This window comes from Strigops habroptila, chromosome 8, assembly GCF_004027225.2.
Source record: "Strigops habroptila isolate Jane chromosome 8, bStrHab1.2.pri, whole genome shotgun sequence".
In the NCBI taxonomy this organism is placed as follows: Eukaryota; Metazoa; Chordata; class Aves; order Psittaciformes; family Psittacidae; genus Strigops; species Strigops habroptila.
Window position 1 is genome coordinate 3,065,998 of NC_044284.2, and position 13,389 is coordinate 3,079,386.

Consider the following 13,389-nt stretch of genomic DNA (forward strand, 5'->3'; position numbering starts at 1 on the left):
TTCTCTGCGCCCGCTCGGCAGGGCTCGGCTCCGCTCGGCTCTGCTCGGCGGCTGCACTCGCGCCATGGCCGCCTACAGCAAGTACCTGACCGCGCGCCACTCCGCCATCGTCGGGGCCGCCGCCGCCGCCGCCGCCTGCGCGCTGCTCGGGCTGCTCGGCAAGCGGCGGGCGGCGGCGCAGCACGGGTGAGGCTTGGGGGCCGCGGGCCGGGAGGGGCGGCGGGGCCGGCGCTGCCGGGCTGGGGACGGGGAGGGCTGTGGCCTGGAGGAGGGGGCACCCCCGGGCGCTGCTGCTGCGGGCACCGTCCTCCCGGCACCCTCCTCCCCTGGCGGCTGAGGAGAGGGGTCAGGCGGCTGCTTCCCCTTCCCGCCTTCCCTGAGGCGCAGTAATGGAATCATAGGATCAACCAGGTTGGAAAATAGCTTTAAGATCATCCAATCCAACCATTCCCAGCACTGCCAAGGCCACCACTAACCCATGGCACTGAGGCCTCGTCTACACGGTGTGTGAACACTTGCAGGGACGGTGACTCCAGCACTGCCCTGGGCAGCCTGTTCCAATGCCTGAGCACCCTTTGGGGAAGGAATTGTTCCTCATCTCCATCTAAACCTGCCCTGGTGCAGCTTGAGGCCGTTTCCTCTTGTCCCATCCCTTGTTCCTTGGGAGCGGAGACCAGCCCCCTCCTGGCTCCATCCTCCTGTCAGGCAGTTGTAGAGAGCGATAAGGTCCCCCCTGAGCCTTCTCTTCTCCAGACTGAACCCCCCCAGGTCCCTCAGCCGTTCCTCATCACACTTGTGCTCCAGGCCCTGCACCAGCTCCAGTGCCCTTCTCTGGCCCCGCTCCAGCACCTCAATGTCTCTCTTGTAGTGAGGGGCCCAGAACTGAACACAGGATTCAAGTATCTTCAAGGCTTCTGCAGCTTCTTCTGAGGTCTTGGATCAAAAAGGAAGCATTAGATGCTTGAGTAATAGGGATGTCCTAGGATGCCTTATCCGCACAGGCAAATAATGGACTCGAGCTGTTGTTGTAGTGCTGCCGTGTGGCATTAAGGTACATGGGTAACGATTTCAAAGAGGTATTATCTGGTTATGTTGCTTACAAGGATGGCTTCCAGGTGTACGTGTGCTAGGCTGTGTATTTGTTAATCTCCTGTGAAGCACTTGGGTACTATAAGGTATGTAAGATGAAGAATGTACCTCAGACTCAATACTTCTGTGATTTTAGCATACTTTAGGCTGCAGATTATTGACCATGTGTTAAAGACCTGCTATGTTACAGTAGCACAGTTAGTTATCATGTAGTCGCTACAAACTTACCCTGGTGCTAGATCTTGAAGGTGAAATGGACTTACTCAACAGAGTTAAGTAATAACATACCTGCCGATTAAGCAACAATCTAGTTTTATTTTAACTAATTCCTTTCATACACATGATAGTCTTTAAGAGCTTTGTGAAAGTTAGGTAACCTTGCCATATAACATGTCAGCAATTAATGCGCTGCTGGCAATTTATGCATTTGCTACCTTGCATTGTTTGTATGAAAGTCAAGAACACAAGATACCAAACCATTGCTGAGAGTTATTCTATCAGACTTGTAGGGAGGGATCATATTTTTCAGGTATCTTGGCTTAACTTAGTAAAATACTGTTGTAAAAAAGGGGAAAAGCTATATAGAAGGGCATAAAATGGTGAGCTGGGCGAGTTACTGAGACTGTAGTGCAAGATTTTCATGCTTAAAGTGTTACTGTGATGTTTTCAAGAAGGACTAAGCCATGCAGATGTTCTGCCTAGGAGCATCTACATTTTAATTCAGATTAAGAGTATTCTTTTAAAGTGACTCTCTGAATTGTCCATGCTTACCTTGCTCTGCTTTTATTGAGGAGTGATCTTGGAGCTAGGTTACATTCAGATCAGAGCACATCTTCAAACGCAGGTGCAAGCACAGTGTAGTTTCGAAGTGCATTTAGTTTATATTCCCACTACCAGTAGCATTCAGTTGACAGGAGCAGGCTAGAACTTGTCCAGAGTAATCCATCTATCCCTGAAATAAATATTATGTGGATCCTTGGTTGTCCCCATAAACTGTTTTGCTTGCAGATCTTCTGGTGCTGATCTGCATGACTTGACAGTGGCAACAGCTTGAGAGTCAATATACTGAAAGGGAGCGTTGGCCTTGATACTGAAGACTATGTTTGGAATATGTGCTTCCCATATGAATCTTTGATTCTACTAGGTACAGTGCTAAAAATCTGAGACATTCATATGTATTAAGTAGGCCAGATGCTATTACAAGATTAGTGAGAATTGGAAAGTGGAAATGATTTATGAATTACGTTCTAGCTCATTTAGGAGTTGAATGGAGTTGTGAGAGCCTGATGTGATCCGTCCCTTTTCCTTTATCTGTACTGCAGTCTTTCCAATAACTTGTGCTTTACTTCTGTAATCTTCCTCTCTAAAGCCATTTTGCATTCTCAAATCTATGAGAAATGCAGTTGCTAAAATAAGTACCATGCTTGCAAACTTCATTGTTCCACTTGTGCGTATGTGCTGCTTTATGCTTTTAGTCCCTGCACAGCTCTTATTTACTACTGGTACTGTATTGTGGTCATGGATTCCAAAGTCTAACATCCAGCATTCAGTTGTTTCAGTAATAGTTGTGCTGCTACTAGAATGCTATTTTTGAGGATGGTTTTTGCCCACTGGTCTTCATTCTTTTCTCCATGTTTCCTTGTGAGGCAAGCCTGGCCCAGAGCCTCACAGAGTGCTACCCGTCAGGTTTAGGCAGTAGGAAAGCTGCATTGCCTACGTCACCAGCCTCGACAAAACCATCCAGTTATTACCACTGCCTCGTCCTCCTTTAGTCTCATTAATTTGTGTATCATTCATTTCTTAAGGCATTGTTGCTAATGTAAATTATAGCATACTTTTGGAAAGGATTCTGCATCGTTGTGGTGATATATGATGCTGACATATAATAACAAGTGGTAAACCTTGGTGCAGCAAGGATAAAAATCTCCAGGGCCTAGTGTACCCTCTAATTTCTGTGTTGAATTTCTCCCTGTCTCTTTGGGAAGAGGGAGAAGTTAGGAGGGTACAACCATCCTAAATCTGTTTCCTTATTCCTATGGAGAAGAATTGCGCTTGGTGATCTAGATAGTCTGGAAGAGGCAATGTATGTGATGCTTGAGCTTGACTGAGTAAAGACTGTGAGGATTAGTGGTGGTTTATTTTTGTATATGTGAATTTCTTTGTTAAGCTTGGTATATAATGCCTGAAAATGTCATGTCATGCTAGTGTGAGATGAACTTTCACCTACTTTCCTGCTGTTAGACAATAGAGACAAGGTCCAGTACAACTCCTATCAAGTAGTAATGTATGAATAATTAAGCTGTATATTTTATGCTAACCTGCCTTAGTAGGTCAAAGATCACTCAATTAGTGCTAGCTGGGTTAGTCACAGATGTTCTTCCGTAAGAGCTATTACACTGCTCCTCAGTTTTGCAGTACTGAGAGGTGATATCACTTGCAGTTTACAGTATATTTTAACCACAGTTTTCTAAAACCCTCCAATAGAATGACATAGCATTGTTTGCTTATAGTAACTTGGTAGCGTTCCATGTTACTTCCTTGGAGTAAAGCACAGAAAGCAAAATAAAACTGTTTCTCTATTCAGGTTGCTTCCCTCCGTAAGTCTGTTTCCTTGGAAAAACTTCATTTCTTCTTGGGAGGGGGGAAGTTGTTACATGTAAATGCAATTATGACTTCAGTTGTAGTATTTGGGGTTTTTAGAATTGTAAGAAGTTGTTTTGTTTGAGAAACTACATTATCCTGGGTATATGATACAGGAAAAAACAATCAGTCCATTCTGTTTATGTTTTTTTCCCTCATCCGGCCTCAAACAAGAAGCAGCAGAATATTTGCTCAAGAGTTGATTGCTTCGGAAATAAAAAACCTTAAGGGGTGCTACATAAAGGAGCTGGATATTGTCTGTTATCCCTCTAATGAGAATTGTTCATGAATATCCCTGTAGCTTAAAATAAAGTACTTACACAAGCGGAGAATGAACTTGGATTACTCTCAAAAAGAAGGTATTTAACTCATACAGCTTTATGCTGGAAGAAGGAGTAATAGGAGGTAATTAGGCCAGAGAGTTTGGAACTGCAAGATTAGGGAAAAGAAAGAAACAGAATGGAGTTAAGAGGAAGGAATTTGTAACAGATTAAAAGATTTTAGAAGCTGCCTGAGGACACTCTGGCCTTTCCTATCACCTGGTCCTGTCCATTAGAATCTAAGAGTATGCTAGGGTATGGACATTGAATTTTATATAAATTGAGCTTCTGAACCCCAAGTGTTTGGCATCCCTCCTGTGGAGAAGAATAATGCATAGGGGAAGAACAATGTGTGCTTGGGGCTTTAGGGGTTAGACACACCTAAAGCGAGGGGAAAGGCTCATTTGTGTGGATGTACACAGAGTTGTTGACACAGTGTACATCAAATAGGGTTTTGCCCAGTTCATCTTAGGTGACACATGACCTATGCTCTTGCCTGTCACTGGGCTTCTCATCCTCTGTCTTCTGACAGGGTGGAAGTAGATGTTCTGCTTATGTCATCAGCTGGACTGCCTATGAACCTAGTTTGACAGTGATTGATGCAAGGACAATCAGCAGTGATGGACACATGCTCAAACATTGGGAGGAGCTTTCAAATGTAACGCAGAAGTTTAAACATAGCAAGTAGCTGTTATAACTTGAAGCAAGTAGTGCATTTTTATTCTGGTTTTGTACATTTATGACGTTATCTTTTGTTTGCCTCATTTCTTTAGGTTCTGAAGATGTTTGGGTGAGCCTTACTAGTGTACTTTGCATAAAGGGACCTATTCTAGATGAGTCTCCCATGACAAGAAGGGTGAAATGATGCTGCAATAGATTAATAGACTGCTTCCATGTATGTAAAAGCCTTAAATGGAACCTGTGCTGCTTTGTGAAAAGCAGGCAGGTATCAAAAAACCCAAATCAAAACCAACCAACCAACCAAAAAACTCTGTGCCAACTACATTAAAGTAGGTTAATCCAGAATGTGAATGTGACTCTTCAGCCTGTTACTTTCTGTATGTGCATTTGAAAACAAAACAAAAAAGACAAAACATACACATGGGATTGCTTCTAAATGCATCTAAAATCTAATGTTGTACAAAAACCTGCCTGGGGCTCAGAAAACCTGTCTCCAGCTTGAGGGTATGGAAACGGGAGATACCAGATGACTCAGCCCTGCTCCTAGCATTCAGACTGCCTTTGTTTTGGGCCTGGATAGTTAATTAGTGGTTTCTCTTTTTATTACATAAAATTATTGCTGTCTAAACCAAGATCTAGTGTGTGTGTAACTGTGAAACTTTTATTTTTCACTTTGCAAGGAACTAGCTAGAAATCTTCCACTGTTACCCATGAGGGAGAACTAGAGCCAAAGCACAAGTGTGTGGAAAAACTAACAGCTCTAAGGTTTTTCTTTACATGTTACTTTATTGAGATGCAGACTTCTACTGAAGGTTAAGATTTCCTCTACAGTTCTGCTTTCTTGCTGCCTTCTCAAATGTTTAGAAACTTTCAGAGCAGTTCAGGGCCCTTGCTTGCAGTGACATAGCTGTCTGTGACCTTCTCAGAGTCCACTTCTTGGTTGCCTGAGTGCATTCCCCTCACATTATTTTTGCTCATGCTGCAACTAGCCACCAACTTAGAGCCAAGAAGATAGTGCTCCTGGTTTCTGTGTGTGCTCAGAGTGCACTGTGTAAATGGGCATGCTTTTGGACTGTGCCCAGGCTTCTGAGTAAGGTTGCTGCCCATGACCTGAAATAACTGTACAGTTGCTCTCTGTTCCTCTGTGTGGTGTATGCAGTATGAAACTGTGTCTACCAGTGAGTGTGCTGTGAGTGACTCTGTACTTTTCTTGTAGCTGTTATTTCTTCACATGGTAACCAAGGTATGCTGTTGCATTCAGTCTTTGAATTACTGTTGCATTCAGTAATTTGAATTGTATTCTGTCTTTACAGTGTCCCAGTAGTATCTTGACTGCAACACTAACCTGAAAACTGCACAAATAATTGTGGGCTACTATAAAATTGTACCTGTTTAGTGGTTTTTTTGGTTGTGTGGTGTTGGGGTTTTTTTTGAAGCTATGAAAATTGCCCAGTACCATTCTAGAGTGTAAGGTGTGCAAAATACAAATACAAAGGTTGCTGAGAGGTAACAACTCTTTGAAAAGCTCCACTTAACTCTAAGCCAGATATTTTTCTTTTGCACTGTGATGAGCAGAAGCTAGTCATCCTCCTCTACAGAAGGAAGGTAGCATGACCTTCCATGAAATACGGAGCTGTTTTTGCAGTCAAGCACAACATAACATTTTTCAACCCCTTGTTTTCTCTTCACCTGTCATTGAACTGGAAGTCTTGCTTATCTCTCTCTTCCTCTGCAATTCTGTTATGCTTAGCTGGGTGTAGATTGCTTCGGCTGAACTTTGTTCTGGAAGGATGCAGGTATTACCAAAGGCAGCAGTCCTTTTACCTTTTTCCTGTTTGCTAGTAAATACCACAGCACTAGTATTCCTGAGACCTTTAGTAACTAGGCTCAATGGCCTCTTGAAGGCTTTTCCCAGTTTCTCAAATCACTTTCTTCTTCAGCAGGGTTGAGAATGAGTAACCACCACTGTTGCATGTTTCTTTAGAGAGAATAGCTTCACTGGTACAGAAATAGAGTTAAACCCAAAGGCTGAATGCTATGACCAACACTTATTTGGAGACTGAAATTGCATGAGATTGTCATAAATTTTTGTCTTGGGTTTTTTAACACTGAGATCCAGTTAGAACCTCTCCAATTCAGTTCATGTCTGTTGTCTCTTCTGCTGTGTGCCCATGTAAAGAGTCCAGTGCTGTCTCAGTGGCCTCTTAGGTAATGGAAAACTGCTATTAGGTTCTCCCAATGCTGCTTTTTCTCCAGGATGATCAAACCTTCTTCCTTCAACTTCCCCTTACTGGGCTAATGCTCCACCTCCTGACTATCAGCATAGCCCTCTGCCCTTTTTGTTTGTATTGGTGGTCCAAAACTGATCTTAGGACTCCCTATCATAAATGATAACCTTGATAAGGAATGTCTAAGACATTGTTGTGGTTAAAAGTGGCTTTTCATGTACGCCTGTTGTAGTCACTGGACCGTTAGTTTGATTTGAGTCTGACTTTAAACACCATGAGCATAGAGAATAAATTTGAAAGAATGCTTTGATTTGTTTAGCATGAAGGTAGCAATCAGAAGAAACACCATGAAATTTGATGTAGATTAAACTCACTCTGATCTTTGTTTTATTTACCATAGATGGTCACGTGAAGCAGATGAAAGTTGCAGGTTCTTAAATTATTATTAGTATTGTATTTATAGGACTAAGTCTTTATAGAAGCTCCTTCTCTCCCCATCCTCAGTACAGAGGAAGACTTTTATAGAATTACTTGGTCTAGGTATTCTGGAAGCTTATTTCGTAGACAGATCATCTGAATCGAAAGTACTTTGTGTCTCATTCTACATGATCTCTTCTTGGGTTTGTGATCTGCATTGCTGCAGAGGGGGTGCCGCATCAACCGTGGTGACCTATGGATGAAGTTCTGTCTTTGAAAGTAGAATTTGACTTACTGATTGCTTTAAAACTTAAACCTGAGGCTATGGGAGTTTAGAGAGAGACTTAACTAGTGTAGAAGTAGTACCTGATGAATAGAGGCAGAGGGGTGTATATGATTAAGACTTTTAATGCTTCCATAGAAAATTGTAAAGAAACTATGCAGAAACACTTTGAAGTGTTGTTTCATCTTGGAATATTCTGTGTTCCTATCCTTACCCAAAACTATTCCTATCTAAACCAATAGATTGGCTCAGTGTTAGAAATATTTCAGTAACATTATTTTTCTTATCTAGATATTGTCTCAGTAACCCTTTTCAAAAACCTCACCATCAGCACCCTTCCTTGGCTGTGAGGGCATGAAGGAAGCTCAAAAGTTAGTCTGCCCATCAGCTACATGGTCAAGTCTGTTATTTCATTACTGTCTTGGCAGGTCTTTTTTCTTAACTCCCTGCCAGTAAACGTAGTTTCAGTCAAGCATCTTCCACATGGAAAACTGAAAAGCAAGCAGACTTTGGAGATGAGTTGTAGTAAGTTAAATGATTCTGCTACACAACTTGAGATTCTACTGGTACAGTAAGAGCTTGGAAGAAAGCTGGCTTTTATATTTCTATGGGTTTTATTATTTCAGATAAATAGAGCAGCTCAATATAAAAGTTTTTGTGTAGTTCTGAGCAACTGTTACTGTATTAATTTGTGCTTGGCTCATGCTTTCCAAATGTCAAACACTTTCCAAAAGTGTTAAAAAACATTCTTTCCAAATGTAAACTGTCCTGGTTATTGTAGTTTAAATTGAGGGGCAGGGAAGTAAAAACCCATGGTATAGATAAGAACAGTTTTAAACAGGTTTTTTTATTCAAATAAAAGTAAAATATAATAATAGGAAATAGAGGAAGGAATAAACAGATGATGCGCAACACAATTTCTCAGCACCTGCTGACCGATACCCAGCCTGAGCCGAGCAGCAATTGGCCCCTTCTGGGTCACTCCCCCCAGTTTCTATACTGGGCATGATGTCCTGTGCTATGGAATACCCCTTTGGCCAGTTTGGGTCAGGAGTCCTGGCTCTGCTTCCTCCCGACTTCCTGTGCCCCTCCTCACGGGCAGAGCATGAGACGGAAAAGTCCTTGATCGGGATAAGCATCACTTAGCAACAACTAAAACATCGACGTGTTATCAACATTGTTTTCAGACTAAAGCCAAACCACAGCACTGCACCAGGTACTAGGAGGAGAATTAACTCTATCCCATCTGAAACCAGGACAGTGGTTCAGTTTAAAATCACATAATTTTTAAACTGCAGTTGGGCATTCATAAGTTCAAAAACGTAATGAATTATTTTCCTGGATGAGATGGCTTCATGGTGTATGCCATACTTTTTTTCTTCTCATGCTTGTTCTTGTAGTCTTGTTCTGTCACCGTACCTTGTTTTGATCACCTAAAGTAAGGTCATATATTCTCTTAGTAACTGTAATTATTGAATTCTTTTTGCTAAAATCTAATGCCCCAGGGGAACTGATGGCTGGAAGTAAAAAAGCAATCCAAATGCAGGGAAGGGCAAGAGAAAAATCTCAGGACTTTCCAGTATAGAAGGGGGGAAATGAATGGTGAACAGTCGCTGCACAGTTCTGACTTCGAGGTAGAGAGGAATATAAATGGGTTCCATATGGAGCATGTTCTGTATCGCTGCTACTCCCATTCAAACTGTCTGGAAGTTGTTTTTACTTTGGGATCTTTCATTGCCCCAGCCAGCCCAGTTTCAGCCTCAATACATACACTCTGGGAATGGTTTCATCATGAGTAACTTGTGATGAAGTGAGAGGAGCTACAGTAAAGATCAAAAGAAGAGCTCTCCTGCAATTTCATAGCTGCCTGAATTAGTAATCTTGATAGAATAAGCATGTGATGAATTGTACTAACCTGAGCTGCATCGTACCTGTTGCCCTACCACAGCACCAGGTCAAGCATCAGTAGCACTTGAGCTTCAGGGCACTCCTGTGATAATAAAAAGCACAGTTCAACCCAAACTGGAAAGTGATATTGGTGGATAGGGTAATCTCTAAAGTTAACAATGCAGAAAAAGGCAGCTTTATGTTTTTGTTCCAAGCAGTCCTTATGTTGTGCTGCTTGACGAGGGCCCCTACACCAGAGGAATTACTTGCAGTAGAGAATTTGGACAGCATGTAGCAATTGCCTTCCTTCACAATAAGGGCTGTGATGCTCCAGCATTAAGCAAATGAGAGGTCCGTAACAGGGAGCTTGAATCTATTCCAAAGTGAGAGTTCTCTGTAACCAGATAGTCTTCTTGTATTCTTGCTGACTAATTGAGGGTGTTATTTAGGCTTTAAATTCAATGAGAATGCTACCACAATTCTCACAAACATAAATCTATGAGAGTGTAATGGAGTCTGGAGTAGTGCCAGTAGGTATTGGACTGAAAAAAATGAGGCTCTTGAGAAGGAAAAGTTCTATGGAAGTTATACTCCAGGCAGAACTATGGTGCAGTCTTTTGTTGCAAGTAGAATGGTTTTACTTGTTAAAAGGAAAATGGATTTATTTAATAGCAAGAGCAATGTTTTTGGAGCTATGTAGCCACCTTGATTTCACTGCTTCTAGATAATCCGGACTTTGTATATAACATCGTTTCCTTTCTTGTTGAACTACTAGTCTTGTTTGGAGCTTGCATGATTGATTAATTGATTGATTTATTAGAAAAAAGAGAACAAAACACTTAAAGCTCTTTTTCATTAGGTTTTGATTTTTCAAATAGTTTTAACCTTTATAAATATAAATTCTAATTAAATGGGACTTCACAATTAAGTATAATCTCACTATTTCTGAACAGTCCTTTCACTTTAATGGATAATCAGTTTCAGCTCAGTAGTTCCAGCTGCTGAATTTCTCCCAATAGGCTACTGTAGGAAAAAATGATTGATAAATACATCAAGGGTATTCAGCTGCCAGAGTAATTCTGGGCCTCATCTTCTTGATATATTACTATTTGAATGTACTCACTTCTGGTCCTTTCAAAGCTGAAGTAATTGTGTATTACAAGTGTTGTGACTTCAGACATTGGCAGGCAAAGCCTGGAATTATCACAGTATATCTGGAAGAGCAGCATCTGATTGTGCATTACAGTAAGTCAGATCGCCATAGCTTGATAACAACTTATTCACAGCGAAGAAGACTCCTTTTCTCCTAGTCCCAAAACAGATGTCATTGGACTGATCCGTACTCAAAGACACTTCCAAAATATGCCAGGTTTTTGTACTTTGAAAAATTACAAGATGTGTATTGAGAAGTTTCTTGTACCAGCAATACATTGCTCCTGCCTGGCCAGGATGTAGTCTCTAACTACATTGTTCCGTAGACTTTGCACACTGTTTCCATTTCTGGAGACATGCTTCCATCATGGCCTGATTAAGTGTTGTATCTCTTCTGAGCTTTTATTAAGTCATTTCTCCCCAGTCTGCCCTCTGCTGTCCTCTTCATGTTCTTTGTTTTGTCTTTGCGCAAGTAGTCTTACAAGATTTTTATCTTCTCTCAGGCTTCCATCTCACCATTACCTGTAATTAACTTCTTGTTAAACTGGCATCTCTCCCTTCTCACTTTCATGGTCTCCTCCTTCCCTTTTCTCATGTTCTTCTCCTACCTTGCCTATTCCTTCCATAATAAGTTATTTCTCTTCACTGGTCAGTGACAGTCACAGATCTTTCTAATCATCATAAATCAAAATAGGCATGGTTTCATCCTGGATGTTTTCTTCGCTGAGGTTTAAGGTACATGTGTGAAACGATGCTGTTGATAAAGTTGCAGGATAGCTGGTTGGGTGGCAGTCTGTTGCTGTTTTGATGTTGAAGGCGGAAGGAGCAGTGCCTTACATAGTTTTTGCTGCCCTGTAATTTCCTAGGTGCTGTCTTGAAAGCATATGGACGTTGTAGGCTTAAGGCAGCCTGCTCTCAGTGTTATAGTATGATGGTTGAGAAATGGCAGGTTACAGTTTAATGTGGTTAGCTGTCACTTTTAAACTACATAAATGCATGAGCTCTCCCTACAGCTTCATGTGCTTGTCTGATGCTTGGTCAGAAAGGAAAACAGACAAACTGGAAGTACCTTATATGTCAGCTTGCCTTTCTTAAAAGGAGAGGACAAAAGAATAGCATTGCACTTTGAAATGTTTGCTTAGCACTAGTTGATAAATACTTTTCCTCTACCTGTTCTGTAAAATGCAGGGGAAGGAAAAAGGACGGAATAAAAACTAGCTCCCCTTCCAGTGCATACCCTTGCATGAACTTGGTTTCGTAGGCTCTGACTTTATTTTCCCCTGCAGCAAATTTTACTACATATAATCTTTATATGTAGTAAAATGTTATTTGAAAGTCAAATATAATGCAAAACAGATCTGTCTGGCTTAAGCAGATAGTGCAAAACATCAAAGTTGGGTTGCTTGGGTTACTGAATCTGCATTCACGTAGTTTTCATTTGTGGTCGGTGGAACCATGTGGCCATGCTTGCAGAGCGTATGTGAGAAACAGAAAACCACGAGTTCATGATACAGAAACCAAGGTAAAACAAAACTTGGAGATGAAAGAACGAGATTTATTTTCCCTACATGAAACTGAATACTCAAAGTCAGGTTTCATTGAAATTGTATAAAACCAACACGTGAGTTTCACATAAAAGGTAGCCCTGCTGTGAAGATGTTGGACTCCTTTGAAAGAGATTAATAGGGATAAAATCCCAAACTTTCCTTTTTCTCTTTTCTGTGTAGAGATCAACACAGAGAAGTGTGTTAATAACAAGTAAAATATTTTTTCCTCTACAGTAAAAGAAGTGGAAAACAAGCATTGCAGAATAATGAGGTAAACTATTTCTTCATGTAATACATTTTTAATAATACTGATTTTTTTTTTTTAAGGTCACATAATTGTAGTTTTATTTTGGACAGAATGATGGCTGTGATGCAGATGTGGTTTGAATGATACTTTAAGACTTCTTGCATTGGTTAAACAAATGGAATAATCAGGTTAACCACATGTAGTTGAAGTTTGATTGCATAATGATATGTGCTTGATGTGTACCATGTGCTTTTTCATCTTTGTGCCTTATGAATGTTTAAGGACTAGTGTAAGTTTGGCTGTATTCATGGCAACAAAGAACTGACTGTAGGTTTGGTGTGACTTGTATTTGCTTTTTATTTAAAAGAAAGTATGGAACAAGATGTAGAGTGTGACAATTTCTGAAAAGTACTACAAACTTCTGGTAGCAGGTTTGGCATTTCCCTGGTCTTTTGTGTGACACTTAATTCATTTCTTTGGAAAGGTTATATTATAGCCCTTTAAGTCAGGCTTTTTGTTCCGTGTTCAAATAAAATGCAACAGTTAGCCCAAAGGGCAGAGCCCATGATTTAAGATATTTGGTCATATGATGGCATGAATAAATAACTATTCCACATACTTCCATCTTAGCTGAAAACTTAAGGCTTGCACTGGATAAATATAAAGGTGTATGCAAGCATCATGTTCACTTTTAGCCGCACTTTGACTGCACTATATGCCATAAACACTTGTATTTTGCATAGCTATACCTATTTGTAGAAATTTTACCTAGGTTTCCCTTATTCCTGCCCATCCTGGATATAATTATTATGAATGAGGAATTAACAGCCTAAGGAAAAAACGTTTGGGAAAGCCATTGTGTTTTTCAGTTCTATTACAGAAAAGCAGTAACGTGTAG

At 40.9% G+C, this 13,389-nt stretch overlaps 1 protein-coding gene across 2 annotated transcripts in view; it reads left to right on the forward strand.

The window, feature by feature from the left end:
- ABCD3 (ATP binding cassette subfamily D member 3) overlaps positions 1-13,389 on the forward strand; it is a 31,420-nt gene continuing 18,031 nt past the window's right edge. The window contains exons 1-2 of one of the 2 annotated variants that reach the window (XM_030496322.1): positions 1-186; positions 12,479-12,515. In XM_030496322.1, coding sequence (XP_030352182.1) covers positions 65-186; positions 12,479-12,515 — 159 coding nt within the window. In that variant the 5' untranslated portion in view covers positions 1-64. Of the gene's footprint in view, positions 187-12,265; positions 12,516-13,389 lie in introns of those variants that run through there. The other variant, XM_030496323.1, reaches the window with a different exon arrangement.